We start from the raw sequence: 21783 nt of genomic DNA, 5'->3' as shown, positions 1-21783 counted from the left end.
TTAGCTAGGGCCTGAAGAAAGAAGGAATTCATTGAGAAAGAAAGACATTCCACAAAAGAAAATACAGACAGATGAAAATAATAAGATCTTTTCAAGGAAGAGTAAGTTGAGAGCAACCAAAAAGTGGATTAGCATAAAGAGAAAGAAATTTGGATTTTACGCTAAATGGTATGACAGAACTTTGGGATCATCCCAATTGGCTGAAATCAAAGGCAACTAATGTTTTCAGCTTGAATGGATGTGCCACTGATGGCACAAGATAATCCAAAAGAGCAAACAGGTCTTTGGGAAGAGAGAAAAATCACTGGAAAAGTAAGGAGAAAAGAAGGGAGGGAGCGAAATTCTAGGTTACAGAATTTCTCATTCCCCTAGGGACATACATGAGTAACTAAATTTTAAGAACAGAGGCAAGAGATAAAGAATTGGAAGTTATCCTTATTTAGACACCAATTTCATCTTTTTCTCCCTCCCTTCAGTTTCAAAAAATTCCGGCTCTTAAGATGAAAGCCACATACTAAGAACAGGAGCAGGAAGCTAAAGAGAGCCAGTGCCTTACTTTTGAGCAGCTATATCAACCCTACAATTGTCTACCTGAAAACTCCTTGTTGATTTTTCCTCACAAAATATCCCTCCACTTGTGTAAACTACTGCTATCATGATTTTTGTTACTGACAAAGTCATCTGTGCCCAACACCATGGTCAGCATGCTTTTGTCTCTGTTTCTCTTCTCATGTCACGCTCTGTACTCTCCCTTGGGGGATCTCAACCATTCCCTTAGCTTTAGAAACCACCTATGTGCTGATGACTCCCAAATCTAGATCTTATCTGACTCAGGAAATGCTGACTGGATGTGACAAGACTATTCAAAATATTACATTTTTGCTACTACAGAAAGTGATCTTGGTATAAAACACAATATTCTAATCCTACAGAAAGCTAAGTAGTAAGAGAGAGGCAATCCCTCATCTATGCACTAAAGCTGTACGGTCCCACTGTCTGTATAGAATGGATTCAGTGAACAAATGAGAGAGAAAACAAGGATATTCGCTGGGCAGTTAGAGAAAGAGAACGAGAGACATATGGACTTACAGGGGGTTCAAAACCCAGACAGGCAGAACTAGAGAAATTATATATGTTTTCACAGACAGCTCAATAAATAATTCTAAATAAATCCATCTTTTCATTTTTGTTTTTATTGCGGTCAGGCATACATGATATAAAATGTGTTATTTTAACCATTTGTAAACATAAAGGTCAGTGGTATGAGGCAAATATTCACATTGCTGGGCAAGTGTCACCACTACTCATCTCCAGAACTCTTTCATCACTTCGTACTGAAACTCCATACCCATGAAATAGTATTTTCCCATTTCCCTCTCCCCTCAGCCCCAGGCAACCACCATTCTGCTGCCTGTCTCTCTCAATCTGACTACTCTCGGTACCTCAAATAAGTGGAATCACATAGTATTTGTCCTTTCATGACAGGCTTATTTTAGTTAGCAAAATGTCCTCAAGGCTCATCTATATTGTAGCATGTGTCTAAACTTCCCTTCTTTTTTAAGACTGAGTAATATTTCAGGGTGTCTGGCTGGCTCAGTTGGTTAAGCATATGCCTTTAGCTCAGGTCATGATTCTGGAGTCCTAGGATGGAGCCCCACATCGGGATCCCTGTTCAGCAGGGGGTCTGCTTCTCCCTCTGACCCTCCCCCTTCTCGTGCTCTCTCTCTCAAATAAATAAAATCTTAAAAAAAACTGAATAATATATTTCATTGTATGTATGGATTACATTTTGTTTATCCATCCATCCACTGATGGACACAGGTTGTTCCCACCTTTTGGCTACTGCAAATCATGCTGCTCTGAACATGGGTATACGAGTATCTGCTAGCATGCAATCTTTGGTACAGATAACAAGAAGTGGAATTGCTGGATCAAATGGCAATTCTATGGTTAACTTTTTTGAGGAACTGTTTTCCATAATGTCTGCAGCTGTACCATTTTACATTCCCACCAGCAATGCACATTCATACCAACACTTGTTTACTGGTTGCCGGTTGTCTTTCATTTGTTTGATAACAGCCATTCTATGGGTATGAAGTGGTATATCTTTGTACTTTTGATTTACATTTCCCTAATGATTACTGATACTGGGCATCTTTTCAGGTGCTTATTGGCCATCTGTATATATTTGCAGAAATGTCTATTTAAGCCCTTTGCCCACTTTTGAAGTGGACTGCCCATATTCTTGGGGTCAAGTCTTAGGAGTTCATTAAATAGTGTGGATATTGATTAATTATACCTATTTTTAAAGAGAATACTAACAAGCAAACTGCTACCTAAATAAAACTTAAAGTACCTTAAGAGAGTTCTAAGTTAAATTACTTTGAATGGCTTATTTATGATTAAGAGCAGTCTGAAAATATAATCCTTTCAAGTATCAATTCCAAAATCAAACTTTTCTTTTTTTTTTTTTTTTTAGTAGGCTAGACGCTGACTGTGGGGCTTGAACTTGGGACCCTGAGATCAAGAGTCACATGCTCTACTGACTGAGCCAGCCAGCAGCCCCAAATTCAAACTATTTAAAATCATCAGTCCCTCCCCCAAACAACTGAACTCTTGTTTTTCTACAAAGCTCACAGGGACACTCAAAAATGTTTTTAAAATTCATGATTGATAAAAAACTATACGGTAACCTAAATTCACATGATTCACATAAAATACTCAAAAATATTCACAATTTTGTCAGCTCCATGCAATAGCATTCATATTTTGACCTATGTAAATGCTATGCCATGGAGCAGAGGGGAGCACCTGATATATACTGACTGTCTTCTACATGGTGGACCCTGTCACTGTGGAACACTGCAGCCCTATGGCATTCAAGTGGTAAAGACGCAGACTTCCTTTTTATTACTACTCTGACATAACTTTTAAAGTTAAAAAAGGCAAAGAATATAATAATAAAATTAAGTGTACCTCTGGTATTCAATGACTCCCTAAACTCTAAACTGACTTATTCATTCTTCTCTAATTAAAGTGTTCAATCCTATTTTTCCAACTGATAGCTTTACTATGTTAGTAATGACCAATCTAATTACCTTTTATCTCCCCAGCATCCAATCTTCCTTCTGATTAACACCTCAGTTTCCCAATAGGCAACCACCTTGCCCCATTCTTAGTCCCAGAGTTTCAGGTAGCTGCTGAGATGAGCAAAAGATCTAAGTCTGGGCAATCAAATAGCAATTAAAACAAGGAAAGGCATGGGACACAAAATAAGACAGTAAGATTTGGTCCTAGAACTTTTGCTAGATTTTCAGGAAAGAAATGACATTATAGGGGTGGCTGGGTGCTCAGTCGGTTAAGCATCTGCCTTCGGCTCAGGTCATGATTCCAGGGTCCTGGGATCAAGATCCACATCAGGCTCCCTGCTCAGCGGGGAGTCTGCTTCTCCCTCTCCCTCTGCCACTCCCCCTGCTTGTGTTCACTCTCTCTCCCTCTCTCCACTAAATAAATAAAATCTTTAAAAAAAGAAAAGAAAAGAGGGGCGCCTGGGTGGCTCAGTCGTTAAGCGTCTGCCTTCGGCTCAGGTCATGATCCCGGGGTCCTGGGATCGAGCCCTGCATCAGGCTCCCTGCTTGGCAGAGAGCCTGCTTCTCCTTCTACCACTCCCCCTGCTGGTGTTCCCTCTCTCTCTCTGTCTCTCTCTCCATCAAATAAATAAATAAAATCTTTACTAAAAAAACAAAAAGAAAAGAAATGACATAATTGCTAAGTTAGGCTACTGGTAACTACCTCTGCCATCTCATAAAAAGGGCCAACCAGAAAATGAATCTTACACACACACACACACACACACACACACACACACACACACACACACACACACACACACACACACACACACACACACGCAGAGCACAGAAACAAATTCAAGAACGTCCCTGATGGCAGTATTTGAAATCCTGGGTACAATAATATCTTATAAATAGGTCCCTTCTCTGAATTTCCAGTAGATGAGCCAATAAACTCTTTTTTTTTTTTAACTTAGTTTCTTCAGGCTTTCTAGCACTTGCTATTTCTAACTAATATGTATGGTTTCACACATAATTAGTTTTATTCCCCCATCCTTTAAATCTCAGTTGTCAGTGATAATTTTGATAACTCCTGGACGGCTATCTGTATCAGACTTAGATGTGCATGATAAGAAGCCTACTGTGATAAAAATATTAATACAAAATGTCAACTTATTGTCCGTCCCCACAGTGACTACTCATTTGGAAAGTATGCTGCTGGAAAAAGAGAACGTGCAAAATTAATAATGCATTAAGAAGTGCTCAGCTCTATGAACTAGAGTGTAAACATATGTGCTTACAAAAAGACAAATGAAAAAATTCCATTTTATTAAATCTGGGGAAACAAAATATCCCTACCTGATAAGAAACTACACATACAAAATCATTACAGTTAGCAGAACAGAAGTAAACAGAAAAAGTATAGCTGTGAGAGGCTTCCACATAAAGGCAATGCAACATACTATAGGAAATGTTCTCATTAGTTTTTTTCCAATGGCAAAAAAATCCATTCTCACTAATTTTAGAGTTTACATAAAAATACACCTGTACTTAAAAAAAAAATTCACCAGTACTAACTTCCTACAGCCAATGTAATTACTGCATGCTTGTGGCTTAAAACAGCAATTTATTTTGTCACAAATCTGGAGGCCAGAAATCTGAAATCAGCGTCATTAGGTTGAACCAAGGTGTGGGCAGGGGCAAGTTTCCTCTGAAGGTTCTGAGGGAGGATCCTAGAAGCCGCTCCCAGGTTTGCGTGACTGCCATCATTCCCTGCTTACGGCTCTGTCACTCCAATCTCTGCCTTTGTAGCCACTTTGCCTTCTCCTCTTCTGTGTATATAAAATATCCCTCTGCCTCTCTTCTACAAGGACATTTGTGACTGTGTTTAGGAGATACCAAGATAATCCAGAATAATCTACCCATTGCAAGATCTTTAAATTCATCATACCTGCAAAGGTAAATTTACAGGTTCCAAGGATTATGATATGGATATCTTTTACAGGGCCATTTTTCAACCTACCACTATGTCATAAGTCATTTCAACAACTATAATATCACCAAAAAGGCTAAGACTATAGGAGTCACATGCATCTTGTATTCTCAAATTCAATTTTTTCACAATGTTCTCTATTCATATTAGCACCAACACAGTAAGCTCCAAAAAATGTCATAATTAAGATAAAAAGAGGGACACCTGAGTGGCTCCATCAGGTTAAGCGTCTGCCTTGGGCTCAGGTCATGATCCCAGGGTCCCAGAATCGAGTCCTGCATCAGGCGCCCTGCTGAGCAGGGAGCCTGCTTCTCCCTCTGCCTGCCTCTCTCTCTCTCTGACACATAAGTAAATAAAATCTTTAAAAAAAATAAAATAAAATGAGAACATTAAGACTCTAGTAAGGAAATGTCTTGTAAGGATAGCCTTAAGAAGTGATTCATTTTAACCAAATTTAAAATCTATTCTTTGAGGGCGCCTGGGTGGCTCAGTCGTTAAGTGTCTTCCTTCAGCTCAGGTCATGATCCCAGGGTCCTGGGATCGAGTCCCACATCAGGCTCCCTGCTCTGCGGGAGGCCTGCTTCTCTCTCTCCCACTCCCCCTGCCTGTGTTCCTGCTCTCGCTATCTCTGTCTCTGTCAAATAAATAAAATCTTTAAAAAAATAAAAAAATAAAATCTATTCTTTGAAACCAAAGAGTTATTATAACAATTCATTACAAATTTAAAAATTAATACAAGACTTTACCTCCAGATCCTAACTGCTTGTAGAATCTGTATTCCAAATGCAGCTGTGGTGCTCTGGATTTCATGGGCTCCTAATTAAAAAATAAACAAAAATAACAAAAAATATTTAAATTATTAAAATATCACTAGGCCCCAATCCCAAATGTTATAAATCTTGGTGTAAACTCATAATTTAATATTCTACTAAGCATCTTTCTCTAACATTAGATCCAAATAAAAATCAACTTTACATTCAATTAAAATCAACTGATACCATAAATGTACATAAGGTTAACTGGCTATTAGAAGAAGCAGTAAAGAAATCTCTATGTTTGACTCTTTGACTCTGAAGAAAATTATACTCCAAACATTCGTGACTAGGGAAAACGGTGGCCCTTACTCTTTTTCTCCCGTTCCCAAGAATTCACCTCTGAGCTGTGTATTTCTCATGTAAAGGTTCTAGGTTAAAGGGACGTCATAGACAAGTGGAGAAAGAACAAAGATGAAAATATGAAAATTTTGACAGGAGCAAGATATTTTTAAAATCTTTTTTAACTAGGGTATAGCTTACAATAAAACACGAAGTTCATAAGCATTACATCCATGAGCTTAGTTAACTACATATACTCCCACAACCACCACCTCAAAAAACCTTCAGAACATTCCCATCATCCTTCCCTCAGAGGCAGTCCCTTGTTGACTTTTATCACCTTTCGATGAGTTTCATCTGTTGTTCTATTTCATATAAATGACATTTTTCAGTGTATGTTTTATATGTGTGTGTCTGGCTTCTTTCACCCAACATAATGTTTTTAAGATTTACACACATACACACACACAAAGAAACAACAAAAACAAAAGCAAAAGAGACTCTAGATATAAGTAATAAACAAGAAATGTGTGAAAATATCTGTAGAAAGAAACTATTTAACAGGAAAGTAACAGGAAATCTGTACAAGATCCAATAGGAAAGTATAACAAAGTAACAATATTTAAACAAAATCAAAAGAACTTCAAAAAAATTTTAAGACTTCAATAATTGAACTTGCAAACTCAGTCTGCCAGCAAATTAACACAATAGAAGAGAAATTTTGGAAACTAGAAGATATAAGGGAAAACATCTATAGAACTAGAAAATGATGTAGAATGCCTCTATAAAATTATACGGAATGCATTATGAAAGAAGAAAAATGGAAAATACAGAAAAAAAGAAAAAAGATCAGAGACCTAGATAATACACTGCGAAAATCTAATAGACATTTGATAAGAGTCTCAGGAGGACAGGAGGGGAAGAAGTGAGCAGAAGCAACAACTGAAGAAGTAATTGCTATCTTTGAGAACTGATGAAAGACAACAAACTACAGACTCAGGAGGAATGTGGATCCCAAACAAAAGAACTTTAAAAACAAATCTATACCAAGACCTATTATAATGAAAACTATAACCCAGGACAAAGACTTCAGATAAGGAATGAGTGAAATCCCAGGGGAACAATTACAGTCATAACATTATTGTAAGAGAAAACAATGAGCTTAGCTCTTGAGAGGCAGGACAGAATAGTTAAAGGACAGACACTAAAACTACACTTTTCTGAGTCTGAATCCTAAATCTACTACGGACTAGCTGAGTGGCTTTGGCAAATTACTTAACCTTTTTGTACATCTCAGTTTCCTCCTCTACAAAAGAGGGGATAAAACTTTATCCTTTTCATTATACATACATGCATATTATTATTTATATTATATATACATACATTTACATATATGACTTAAAACAGTGCCTTCCACATAGTGAGTGCTATACCTATAAATTCTTCACTTAACTCTACAGAAGTATGTAACCATAAAAAAAGTATGTAACCATAAAAATAGTATGTAATCAAAAATGCCCACTTATGCAATCACCAGTGAAATTAAATATATAACTTACTCACTAAAACTCCCTAGATAAAAAGACAAACTCAGATCTAATTTAGGTGAGTCAGTTCAGCTTGATTCCAGTACTTTACTAGCAGTAAAATTTTATTACACCACCATATAACAAAAGTCTAACAGGCTGACATTTTCATTATTCATGAACACCAGGTTATTAGATAAGTGCAAACAACAACAGATAAGGGTACCAGCTGAGGTCAGATTAACAAATTACCCAGAAACAAACTATCAACATGAACTAGGATAACATTAAATAAATGTGAAAACCTTTCTAAGAGATAGCAGAACTGAAAGTTGTCACTGAAATCTGCTCTCTGAACACCACTGTTATCAAAATGCCCCTATTTGTACCAAAATATAGAAATCAGATGGCACTGAAGGTAGAGAGACATAACATTTTCAAGTGATTATTTTTAACGCAGGTTCTGAACAAAATTATATGTTATATACACAAACAAGAAAACATATAAGGAAATTTTATATTTCATATACAAACATATTTAATAAACTAAGTACCAAACTATGGTCCAATAGTTTATATGAAATGTCTTCTGTCCTACCAATATATTTTTGGATGAATTCAAGGCAAAGGTGACTCTATATGTCATACTTAAACCTCAAAATACTAGACACAGATCCAAAAAAACTGCCAGTTTCACAAAGAAACCACAATTATTATATGTAGTGCTGATCACTGCGCTTTATAAAAAGGAGTAAGTCAGAGCAGAGGGAAACTGAAAAAAAAAAGAGGGAAACAGTAACTAAGGGGATAGTGATATGGCATGAAGATAAACTAAAAAGAGTTGTACACACGTGTATATATGAATGAAAGACGACATACTAAATGTTTACTAAGGCACCAGTGGTGCAAGCAGGGTAAACAAGTCCCAAATCTGAGACTAACAAGACCTAAGGGTTACCAATTAAGGCCTGAATCAGACAAGGACAGGTCAGCCTAGAGCCATGGCTCCTGCTGCGACACCGTGGTTGATATGCCCCAGGCTGTCAGTTCAGCACCACGAACCACGCCCCCGAGCGGCGCTGCTATAGCACTAACACCAAATACAGGTGTTGCCACATTGCTGTCCTTGTGTGCCACCCCCACTCCCAACACCACACAATGTCTAGATCCTGGACCGCTGGCCTAGAACATGGAAAAAGGAAGAATTCCAAAGAAATGAAAGTCAGCAATGCCCTTTCAGACTGTCCAATGCCTGCAACCTCGGCCTCCCTATTGTGATTCACACAAACCAATGCCCCTTGTTCTGATCTCATGCTCAGAAGAGAACTTTGTCATTTTAACTTACTTTCTATGCATATCAGCCTACAGAAAACAAACACGTTTATACTGATTTGGGCACTGTGGATGTGTAATAGTAAAATACCTCATTTTGAATTAGAAGTTAATTCTTCCAAATATTTACATCTCTGAGAGCTTGACTGATTGGGTGAACTGAACGGTTACCGTAAATCCACCTTTAATTGCCAGTGACGATCTTAAAAGCAAACAGATCTGCTATCATAAAGCCAAGGAGCAGACCTTAAAACTATGGTGAACTCATCCAGGCAAAAGCCAGTCCCAAACGACCTGTCAGCCAGCCAGTATCCTGGTGGAGTCACAACCCTATTGTGCATCTTTACTTCCCAGTGAAAATAAACAAAACTCAGTCTACAATCACAAAGACACTTAAAATTAAGGAGTACAGTTTTCTAGCTCATCCTGAAAGTTTTTCTACTTCTCTCTGTTGCCTCTTCTTCTAATAGTCTCTCCTTCTATATTAATCCCACATTACCCTAATAACAGTGGTTATTTTGGCAGAAGCAAGATTGACAATGGCAAGCGGACTGGAAAAACAAAGCCGTGCTTAACCTCAGGGAAACCTGGCTGGCCAGCCAGAAAGAAAAGTTGTGCCTGAAGAAAGTTAGGTCTCATAAAAATTCCCGGATCCCAATTCCTCCAAAGAAGAGCTGCCTTACAGCTGTCATAGTTGGCACAGTTAGGACTCTAGATAGGTCCCATGGGAGTTTGCTTTCTCTGCTACCCTCCACTCACATCAATAATCTCTGATTCCCTGAAGGTCAAACAAGAGCCAGTTATTACCATATAAAAAAGATCAGTAGAAAAAGAGATTTTGGAAGCTACCTGGAAATAGAGTTTCAAAGAATGTAATCCTGAATACTAAGGACACTTTTGTCCAAATGCTTGAATCGTTAAGAGAAATTTTGCTTTCTAGTTTTTCAATAGTTAAAAATGCCAATGTGCCAGCTTCTTTAAATGAAAAATTGTACCAAAATTCGAAAACGAAATTCTATAATGCTATCAAAGTAAAGGGACTGAGTTTTCGTGGCACAGAAAGACACAGACATCTATACATTATCACATACTTGAGGGGCGTGCTGATGCTTGCAGCTTAACAACAAAAAAACCCAGTTATGCGTATCACTTCCCCAGTAAACACTCAAATTATAAATGATAGGAAAACAGAAAAGTAATTAAAATATAGGCTAATCATCAAAGACAAAACAGGAAAATTAGAAACATGAACTTACCAGTTTAATTGCCACATATTCATTTGTATATAAATTTTTCCCTTGAAAAAGAAAGAAAAAACGTCAGATTCTACCAATAATTAATTTTTAAAGAGATAGTATGCAAAACTCTACTCTGGGTGGAAAAAAAAAAAGCACATAACATATTTAAATAAAGCAAAAGGGGGGGGCACCGGGGTGGCTTAGTCGGTTAAGCATCCAACTCCTGAGGGTCCTATGATCTTGCCCTGCCTTGGGCTCCTCGCTCAGTGGGGAGCCTCCTTGAGATTCTCCCTCTCCCTCATCCTCTACACCTCCTCCTGTGCATGCGCATGCGTGCTCTCTCTTGCTCTCTAATAAATCTTCAAATAAAGCAAAAGTCTTTGCTTCCAACTATATAGCAAAAACCCCAATGACAAGGAAATCTTAAATTTATCAACTCAATGACGTATTTAGCATTTCACCCGGATTCAGGGTAGAAGGTAATATTAATAAATACATTAGCCCACTTACAAAAATGGAAAGATTATTATTTTGCTGGAATACGGCACACAACTCAGAAAGTAAATCAATAGTCAAACACATGCTAAAATAAATCTCAAAACCAGAACTCCTATATAAAGAAAGGAATACAAAATTCCTTTCCCAGTCACCATCTCATTTTAAATCCTTCATTATTATGAGATGTAATCTCATTACAGCTCATATGTAATCTAGTAAGTATATTAACACAGAAAAAATCTGGAATATATTAAAAATGAAACAAAGAAAGAAACATTATTCAGTAACTGAATCTGAAAACTAGGTAACTACTTTGAGGGGAACAAGGGTTCTTAACGTCTTACCTTATAACCAAATTAAATTCTGAATATTTTAAAATGTAGATATAGATCATAAAAGAAAAAAAAATCACCCAATATATAGGAGCCTTTCTGAGCATTTTAAAAAGGTGGAAAAGTTAAGAAGACTTTATACAGACTGGAAAGCATAAAATATGTTAAACGTCTGTATGCTGAAAAAAATTTACCATATACAAACAACAGGTAAGTAACAAACCAAAGATTTAATATCTCTGATACATAAATTAACATATTTCTTCACAAGTACAGTAAAAAGAATAAAACAGAATGTGATTTCTGAATTTCCAACATTGTTTCAATAAGCCTGTATTATTTTTATAATGAGAAAAACAGAAAAAATGATAGCTGTTTTTTCTTTATTGTGATGGTAACTGGCCCTGTTCACATAACTACTGAACACAGAATACGCAATCATCAACTTTCACACATGTGATTTTCTACCATAATACCCCTAACTTCCTCTTCTACAGTAGCTAATGAATGGCAGTAAAACCAGGCAAAATTTCAGTATCAGATACACACAGCAGTGTTTGTTCATACAAATACGATAATACTCTTCTGAATTTTGTCCTTATTTTATAAAAATGAAGAAAAGATGGAAAAAAACAAGGATTTGTACCAATGCTATGTAGCATAGGGCTCCTAACCCATGACAGCTGGCACAGGGATGGAACTCAAGAGGACTGTACATTCAAGTGTTCGCTGATCTCATATATATTTAAAAAAAAAAAAAACGAGAAAACTAAAAATATTTTTAGTCAATTAGTTCAACACTTAGATGTGCCTTCATCTATACTTTCAAGAATACAGTACGTATGAAACTGTAGGCTTCCTTGAGTAAGCACCGAGTGAATCATTTAATGATACAGTGAGGAACTTCATCTTGAGGAACAGGTGTCTCACAAAGGAATAATTGTTTTGAGTTCAAAGACAGAATCTGTATTTCCTCAAGACATTATCATCTTTTCACAACTATGCCTATGATGCTTAGTCACAGGTACACAAGGAAAAATTATCCACAGGACAAGAAGTGAGGTTAAATACAAAATCCACAGAACCAAAATATACCAAATTCTTCTACAAGTACTGTTTCTCCTGGCATTTATACAATAAAATGTCTACTTTTAGGTCAGAGCAGAAAGCACTAAACCCTTAAAGCATCATCTTTTTTTGAACATTAAATAATTTTGTTGAACTCTGAGGATTATATTTTTTAAACATGAACAATGATGAAACAATACTACCAACGCATTTGTGTTACCCAACACAGGCCGAGCCTCACACACTTGGCTTTTACTCAATGTTTTCATGCATGAACAAACAAATGACACGCAAAGTATGTCTTTATGTGTATAATATGAGTGAGAGGGAGGGAATGTATGTGTAGAGGGAATCCAGTTAAGACAAGGCTCCAAGCAGGCTGGTTCCAATTAACTGATGTTTTAATCCGATTTCAAAGGACATTTCTGGTAGAACTTTGTGCTATACTGAACTTGAAAAGATGGTTTTACCAATTTGGTGGTATTTGGGTGGTAATTATCATAAAAAACTATGTTCTACAGAAGGTATGTATATGTTTACAGAACAAACTTAGTTGCCCACCAATATCCAAGCCTTCCATTCTATAATAAGAGAATGACTCAGTTTTAAAGTGGCTGTCGGCTAGAGACTACATTTCCAGCCTCTCTTTCAGGGTGGTGTGGCCAGGTGATTAAGTTCCAGATATGAGCAAAGGTTTGTCCCTCCTCACTTCCAAAAATGAATGTGTGCTCTCCTGGCCCATTTTCTTCTTCTTGCTGGCTGGCTAGCTGCGAGACAGCAACCAAAGGAGCGATCTTACACACACAGACTGAAGCCATATACTGAGGATGCAGAGTTGCCCTGACAGCCCCGGGTGCTCTCCCTCTGGTTTGTGTTACATGAAAAAAACAAAAAACAACAAAAACCTATTTTGCTTAATACCACTATATTCTAGGACCTCTTTGTTAGAGCATCACAATCTGTTCCTTATTATTACATTTCTCAATTAAGTTCCATGATATGCTTCAGTTAGTAGCAGTAGAAAATCAATAAGCATAAAAATGATGGATGCACTCAAATCTGCATATTTATTTGATATATATTGTAAGGCCTGCAGAATTTTCAATAAAACAATTCTTAAAAGCAATCAAACAAGAAGAATTATGAACTATATAGAAGAAAAGAAACAAAAATAAGAGCAGTTACTGAAACTCCTGTGGTATACTTCATTATGTCAAAAGTTACAATAACTTATTTCAGATATAGTATCTCATAAAGCTATATGTAACAGCCTTGCTCTGTGTTCTTTTATGTGACGGGTCATTCAGGGGTAGTCACGAGAGGGGACAGAGAAGAGGCTCATGAGGGGCGCCTGGGTGGCTCAGTCCTTAAGCGTCTGCCTTTGGCTCAGGTCATGATCCCGGGGTCCTGGGATCGAATCCCACATCGGGCTCCCTGCTCCGCGGGAAGCCTGCTTCTCCCTCTCCCACTCCCCTTGCTTTTGTTCCCTCTCTCACTGTGTCTCTCTTTGTCAAATAAATAAATAAAATCTTTAAAAAAAAAAAAAGAAGAGGCTCAGGTAAACAAAGTTTATTATCCTCTCAGGTCCTAGACAGAGAGTCACAGGAAAAGTATCATGTTTTGGTCAAGTGATGGGAGACAGAAACAAAGGAAAGGGAGCTGAGGCCAAAGCCTTTATTGGAGTTTCTGCAGAAAGCCAAGGCCTGGCAGGATCAACAGTTCAGGATTGCTAGTTTGAATAATTCTGGTGGCAAATAATTCCAGGGTCTTTGGGCTATACAGGTGGTCTCTCGTCTCGTACCTAGCCATGGGATCATTAATGAAGAGGACTGCCTCCTAGAATACACAGGCCAGACAGAGGCAGTATAGCTCTGGACCAGTTACTCTGCAGAACAAAGGCACGCTCCTTTGCTATCTCTAAGAATTGGCTAGACCCAGCAGGAGTAGTCTCTCCCCAGGCAGAAAGATTTTTTTAAGATGTCAAAACATAATAGAAGAAAAACGAAGAAATATATACAATAAAACACTGTATTTTAGCTAGCTATGTTTGTTCTCATTCAGTGCCCCAGTATTTCTAGGGGTTTCGGTTGACTGTCTAAGCTAGACACAGATCTACAAATAGGAAGAAGGCAAGTCTTACCACCAATACATATAAAGATAAAATAAAACCAAAAATACATTAATCATTTTACAATAAAAAACAAATAAAAATGTACTATCAATTACATAAATGTAATTTACATTATTTAAAATGTTTACTTTTTTTTTTTTAAAGATTTTATTTATTTATTTGAGAGAGAGAGCATGAGAGAGAGCATGAGAGGGAAGAGGGTCAGAGGGAGAAGCAGACTCCCTGCTGAGCAGGGAGCCCGATGCGGGACTCGATCCCGGGACTCCAGGATCATGACCTGAGCCGAAGGCAGTCGCTTAACCAACTGAGCCACCCAGGCGCCCTAAAATGTTTACCTTTTTTTTTTAAATCTCAAAGCATTTGGACAGTTTTATCTCAAACTTTTTTTTTTTTTTCTTAATAATTACCTGTAAGAGCAGTTTCAATGGTGCATCATACCTGGGGCATTTGAAAACGGCAGGGGAAAGGTATTTGGGGTTGTATGTGGAGGTACAACCTTTATTTAGTTGTTCTAAACAACATGAAGTTGTTGTTTAGAAGGAGAGTTCTAAACAACATGAGGTACTTGGAACAGTCCTCTACAAAAAAAAAAGAACATCCAGCCCAAAATGCCAACAGAACAGCATCTTTGCTGAAAGTTACTTCCCTATAACATGTACACCTTATATTTTTTCTCACCCAATACTAATCACAAAAATTTTAGGGCCAGGAATCAAATATTCAAGATGTGCCTATTAATGTTGTTTTAAAGCAAGCACTCTTAGAGTCCAAACCACCTATTAACATTAGCATGTTTACACAGCTATATAAAGAATGATGCTTTGAACAACTTTTTTTATACAGAAACATTATCTGGGGCCTTTATAAAAGGAGTAAAATGCTGCTTTCTTTGGTATCCTATCAATAAAAAGGAATAAAATGACTAAATTAGCTATGTAAGTATAGATGTTATATATATTATAAATACACATAAAACACAAATACACAGAGTACAGATCATACATTTAAACAAATATATACAAACATACAATAAATAACCATAGACAGATTAGATATAGATACACAGCCAGGTGGATGATAAATAGATGGATGGATGGATGGATGGATGGATGGATAGATGGAGGGATGGATGGACAGACTAATAAATCATTTTATTCCTATTCCTGATTATTCACAGACTGTAAAAGAAAGGGGTATTTTACTGCTTTTTCACCATATGTAGCATATACAGTTTCTGTATATGGTACACACAGTTTCTCGTATTGTCCCGGTGAAAAGGGTCAGCTAGATTCGCTTTGCGTGTACAGACACACACACACACACACACACACGGAGGTATACATACACATAAATGTATTTGTAAACATATACGTATGTAGTTATTTTGAAATAAATTACATGAAACCACTTTTAAATAAAAAAGGCCAATATAGTCATATCCACAGAGATAGGAAGAATACAAATACATACATATGAAAAATATATACCTGTAGAGCTAATTTATACATATAAATTTAAATAAAAGTACATTCAACATGCCATCAATTTAATTTTAAAACAGAACAAATATCTTGATATCATCTTTTAAGGAAGCAGAACAATCATTGTTTTCCTAAAATATGCAGGTACAGTGCTGGTCCTTTTACATTATCATCTAAATTTCATCTCCACAATAAGCTAGGAAGTAGAAATAATTCCATTTTAAAGTTGAGGAATTTGAGGCCCCAAGTGGTTACTTGACTTGTACAATTTTTATATTTTTCCAGTATTATCAGTGCCAAATCATGCCTCCTACATGACAGACATGCAGTACATTTTGGATGGATGAAGGGTGCTCAAAGTTACACAAGTAAATAACCTTGTTTTCCAATTCCAAAATCAGAAACAGTTTAAGAATTTCAAAATATCCAACTCAATATCCTTCAGAAAATAAAGTGTAAAACATTCACCCTTTCAAATATGTGAGTCCCTACTAAAATGCAAGAGTCTGCCAAACACATCAATCACAGTTCTTTACAAAGTATGTCATTGCCTTTTATTGGCTTGCTTCATGAAAAGATTTAATGCACATTAACAACACAAAATACTATTAAAATGAAGGACTAACTACAAATTAGGGTGTTTTACAAGATGAAAAGGAGAAGTAATTGAGTAGATAAACATACAATTGGATTTCTAAAAAGTGGGGTTATATCTAAGGAAAATTGTAAAGCTAAATTTTCCTTTTTACATCGCAAGTTTCCATTCTTGGTGGTCCATTGACCAAAGCCCTCAAGGAACCTCAGTACTGATATGCCCATATAACCATGCTGCCGTGTTAGTTCTCTTCATTCAAGATAGCCATATCTCTACTGTACTAGCAGTTAAAAGCCTAGATTTTGGTCCTGAGTCTGTCATTAAATTGCTGTGTGACATCTAGCAGGCAACCTTCCCTCACTGAGTTTCAATTGCCTTAAATGTAGAGTTGGGAGGTTAATTAGACCAATGTTTACCAAAGCAGTCTGATTACAAAAATAAACTGAATCAGTACTCTGTGTCCCTTGTTAAGAATATAGGTTTCTTGGGGCGCCTGGGTAGCTTAGTGAATTAAGCATCAGACACTGATTTCATTATAGGTCATGATCTCAGGGTGTGATTGAGACCCACCTAGGGCTCCAAGCAGGGCATGGAACCTGCTTAAGATTCTCTCTCTCTTTCCCGCTCCCTCTGCTTCTACCCCTACCACTCCCACTGGGTCTCCAAAAAAAAAGAATATAGATTTCAGAGCCCCACCCTGGAGGTACTTGGTTGGGGAGTGGGTGGTGATGGAATTACAATGTAAATTTCACTGATTTTTTTTTTAGGTTTATTTATTGGAGAGAGAGAGAAGGGGGGAGGGGCAGCAAGAGAGTAAAGGAGGCTTAAGCAGACTCCACAATGGATGCAGAGCCCAATGCAAGGGCTCGATCTCACAACCTGAGCAGAAACCAAGAGTCGGATGCTTAACCGACTACACCACCTAGGCTCCCCAATTTCACTGATTTTTACGCAGTTTCAATATATTACCTTGACTTTGAGCCATACACACCCTCCTAAAGTAGTCAGTTACGACATGTTTTCAAATCTGAAAAGGTAGCAACCTAAATATCATTCTTAAATAATACACTGCAAATGGCTCCTCACGGGTCTTTTTTTTTTTTTTTTTCAGCTTTTTGGGGCTTTTTAATTTACTTTCTTTTTTCTCATATTCCGGATGGACGATCTCAAGTAAACAGACATTCATATACTAGGGAACTCCTTACAAATGAAAATACAAGTACGAAAGAAATTTCCAACATTTATATTCTTTTAAATTATCACAATTAAACAACTAAACAATAACTATATCATTTTCATTAGAAAGTACTTTCAGTTTAAAAAAAATGCTTCCAACATAATAAACAAAAGTCTTACCTAATCGTAATTCTCCAAAATTGCCACATCCAATTTTTTTTCCAACTCTAAAGTTAGGTCCAACCATTAAAACTCCAGAGGATGAAGACCCAGTTCCTCGAGTGTTGTGTCCCGACCGACCACTAGGTCGTGCCATTCTATCATCTGATTTGTCCTTGTCTTTCTTTTTATTATCCATATCAAGTTTGCGGTACTCCACTTTGAATTCTTTAATCAAGACAAGCACAATGAAATAGGGTATTGTGAGAACAGGTACATCACTAGGTTAACTGTACCAGGTGGGTAATTGTTAACATTCGAATTGCAGTAGGTAGTCAGTTAACTGGAGCGTGTTCATCCCATTCGTAAAATTTTTCTCAGTTGTCTTTTCAGCAAAACATATCTTCAAAATTATCTTTTCAATGATGTAAGCTGATATTGATAGAGAGCTAGAATATTAGAAAAGAAAATTAGTCAACTTAAAGAATTAAAAAACATTTTGGGGATATTAATACCATAAGTTCAAGCAATGGATTATTGTCATTTGATTCCCACTTAAACCACAGTAGACTTAAAGTAACCATTAGTCTCTTTCCTATACTTTAATAACAAAAAGATAACAAAAACAAAGGAAATTTATTAAAAACTAAAAATATATCAAAAACGTGCTATTTCATAAGCCAATATACATTCATTAATCTAGACCCTACAACTTAAAGCCATTTCAGTTTTTACCAATAAGTCAATATAAGATTTTCCACTTTGATCTCAGGGTCCTGGGATCGAGCCCCGCGTCGGGCTCCCTGCTCACTGGGGAGCCTGCTTCTCCCTCTTCCTCTGCCCCTCCCCACCCCGCTCATGCTCTCACTCTCTATCTCTCTAATAAATAAATAAAATTCTTAAAAAAAGGAAATAATTCAAATATTATTTATTAATAAATATTTATTATTATTTATAACGATATGTGGAAATGGACTTCAAAAGTGGTAATGCAAAGAACATTCTTGCCATCTATCACGGGAAACAATTCTTACATAACATCTAAACTACGCCTTTAAAAAAACGTAATTTCACAAGGTTAAGAAATACTGGCACCCACCTTATCAGGTGGAGAAGATGTGCTTTTATATTTTCTAATATATACATGAAAACATTCTAAAGCTCAAAAAAAGGCTTTTGGAGGAGTCTTCCCCATTCATCTTCTCTAGGAAATTCACCCATCTAACATACCTCAATTTTGCAAGCTTAAGCAATTCTCCAATTTTTGTTTGAACACTTTGAGTGGATTCCTATTCTTTGCAATTAAAGAAATGACTTCAAAATATAGTCACTAATAAAGAAACCAGGATCAATATTAAGGACTTCTTATTCCTATTTCTGAAACTGATTATATAATGCAATCACAACAAGAGTTGAAACAAATAGTATTTTCTGATTAATTCCCAGCAATCCCCCAAATAGGCAATTAGTCCTAATACCCGATGTGCTTAAGGTGTTTCTTATTATTTCTGCCATACTCATATTTTGCAGATAAAACTGTAAGCCTCTGTTTGGTATACGTAAAACTGAATGAGTTCTACATATACTGCTTATTCCGTTTCCAAATATAATAGAGTAACTGATACTGAAATTCCCATCCTGCTGTAAATAACTATACAACTGAATAAAACTTATAAAGCACCTGTTTTCAGGTATTGAATAACAGGCACTGTGGTCTGTGATCTTCAAGAAAAAGCAAACACATAAGGTGAGTCCCACTTTTACCCAAGCTCTCTAGGGAGGGGTAATTTTCCGGCAACAGTACCGGGAGGTGAAACACAGGTCGTACACAGTGATTACAGATCAGTCACTGCTGAAACAAGTGAAATTTGCAGGATGTGGTACACAAGGTGAGGCAGTGGTACAGTTCTGGGGGTAGACAGTGGTAGGCAGAAAGCTAGACTACACATGTGGGTGGCAATATTCTGAAATACCTAGGCTACTATGGGGTTAAATGAATAATGAACATACTAAAGGCTGCACAGTGCTGGGAGAGCTTTAAGTTCATATGTAGTCATGGTGGAAGGAACTCATTAATATTGCAGGAATTCAGCTGAGACTCCACAAAGACCACGTCTTAAGAGTAAGTACCATACTCTAGGGGCACCTGGGTGGCTCAGTCGTTAAGCGTCTGCCTTCGGCTCAGGTCATGATCCCGGGGTTCTGGGATCGAGCCCCGCATCGGGCTCTCTGCTCAGCGGGAGGCCTGCTTCTCCCTCTCCCACTCCCCCTGCTTGTGTTCCCTCTCTCGCTTTCTCTGTCAAATAAATAAATAAAATCTTTAAAAAAAAAAAAAAGTGTAAGTACCATACTCTAGAGTAAAGACTACCCTCCAGGACTCAACTAAAGCCTAAAACCAAGCCTAGATAGGATTAAGAAAAGCATAAATTAAACTCACTCCATTCCATAAAAAAACTCAACATACTTAAAAAGACAAAAGACCCAGACTCTTAACAATGTTGAACTTATAATATCTAGCATACAATTAAAAATTACCAGACATGCAAATAAGCAGAAATGTGACCCAAAGCCAGGAAACCAAGCTACAAAATAAACAAGACTCCAAGATGATCCTGATAGTGGAATTAGAAAACAGGACTTTAAAACTACTAACTAGCTGTTAAAGTCCTATTAAACTGAATAAACAGAATAGAGCAGAAAAAAATATTTAAATAAACAATGGTTCAAACTGTCCCAAATTCAGTGAAAAACATTAACCTACAAATTGAGGAACTGTGAAACTTCAAAAAGAAATTAGGAGCACTGGAAATCAGAAATGCATGGGTATTCATTTCCTTAAAAGATAAATTACTGATTAAAGCACAAATAAATTTTTAGTGTCATTTATAACAAAAATGGAAGTAAAATATATTACAACAAAAATGGGGGGGTAGTATATGGAACTGCATTATTTTAAGATTGTTATATTTGTGGAGAATGATGTGGTTCAATATTAAGTAGCCAATGACAAGTAAAGAATGTATATTTTAATACTTAGGCCAAAAAAAAATTAACTGCAATAGGAATAACTAAACAGCTAAGACAAAATATAAAAACAATAAACAACATCTGATTAAAACAAAAAAGAAAGAAGACATATGAGACAAAAAGAAAACAAAGAGCAAGACACTACAGTCAAAAACACACAAAGGACTATGAAAATGGACCATATTCTCAAAAGGGAAAACTGTCAGGCTGTATAAAAAAGAAACATCCAACTAGATTCATCTCTAAAAACAATTTCAAATACAAAGACACAAAGAGACTGAAAGTAAAAGAAGAGACAAAGATACACTATGCAAATTGCAAGTGTAAGAAAGCTTGAGAAGCTATAATATTATCATACAAAGTAAACAAAGTAATATTATCACACAAAGCAAAACAAAGAAATATCTCCAAAGATACAGAGGTCCATTTCATAATGCCAAAAATACCAGTGAAACTGAAAAACATAAAAATCATAAATACATATGAGCAAAATAAAAAACTAAAAAAACTAAAATTAACAAAACCAAAACTAAGAAAATCAAAGGAAAAAAGACAATCGAAATTGAAAATGTTAACAATGTTTCAATAAATGATAAAATAGAAGACCAAATATCAAGGGGCGCCTGGGTGGCTCAGATGGTTGAGGGACTGACTCTGGTTTTCACTCAGGTCATGATCTCAGAGTCATAGGATCAAGCCCCATCACATCAGGCTCCACGCTCAGCAGGGAATCGGCTTGAGATATTTCTCTCCGTCTCCCTTTTGCCCCTCCCCACTCTCGCATGCTCTCTCTCTCTAAAATAAATAATCTTTAAAAAAATTAAAAAGGGGGCAAAAATATCAGGATGTATACTGATACAGTAGATCTAAACTAATACCATCAATACCCTGCACTTAAACTGACATTTATAAAATACAACATCCAAAAACTACAGACTATTTCCCTTAAATGTTCACCAAGAAAGATCATATGCTGTGTCATAATTTAAGTCTCATATAACTGAAATATTACAGAGCACATTCGCTGATCAAAATAGAATTTAAAAAGGAATCAAAAATTAT

General features: G+C 36.6%; 1 protein-coding gene across 8 annotated transcripts in view; it reads right to left on the bottom strand.

Annotated features, from left to right (window-relative positions):
• CSNK1G3 (casein kinase 1 gamma 3) overlaps positions 1 to 21783 on the bottom strand; it is a 107299-nt gene that overhangs the window by 54570 nt on the left and 30946 nt on the right. For 5 of the 8 annotated variants that reach the window (XM_027605455.2, XM_027605457.2, XM_027605459.2 and 2 more), the window contains exons 2-4: positions 17716 to 18143; positions 10273 to 10313; positions 5811 to 5880 (exon numbers count right to left, since the gene is read on the bottom strand). In XM_027605455.2, the coding sequence (XP_027461256.1) occupies positions 5811 to 5880; positions 10273 to 10313; positions 17716 to 17893 (289 nt within the window). In that variant the 5' untranslated portion in view covers positions 17894 to 18143. Of the gene's footprint in view, positions 1 to 5810; positions 5881 to 10272; positions 10314 to 17715; positions 18144 to 21783 lie in introns of those variants that run through there. The other 3 variants (XM_027605458.2, XM_027605460.2, XM_027605463.2) reach the window with 1 other exon arrangement.

Source organism: Zalophus californianus, chromosome 5, assembly GCF_009762305.2.
Source record: "Zalophus californianus isolate mZalCal1 chromosome 5, mZalCal1.pri.v2, whole genome shotgun sequence".
Classification (NCBI taxonomy): Eukaryota; Metazoa; Chordata; class Mammalia; order Carnivora; family Otariidae; genus Zalophus; species Zalophus californianus.
The sequence above is the reverse complement of the archived record's forward strand: the minus strand, read 5'-3'. Positions and strand labels throughout refer to the sequence as shown.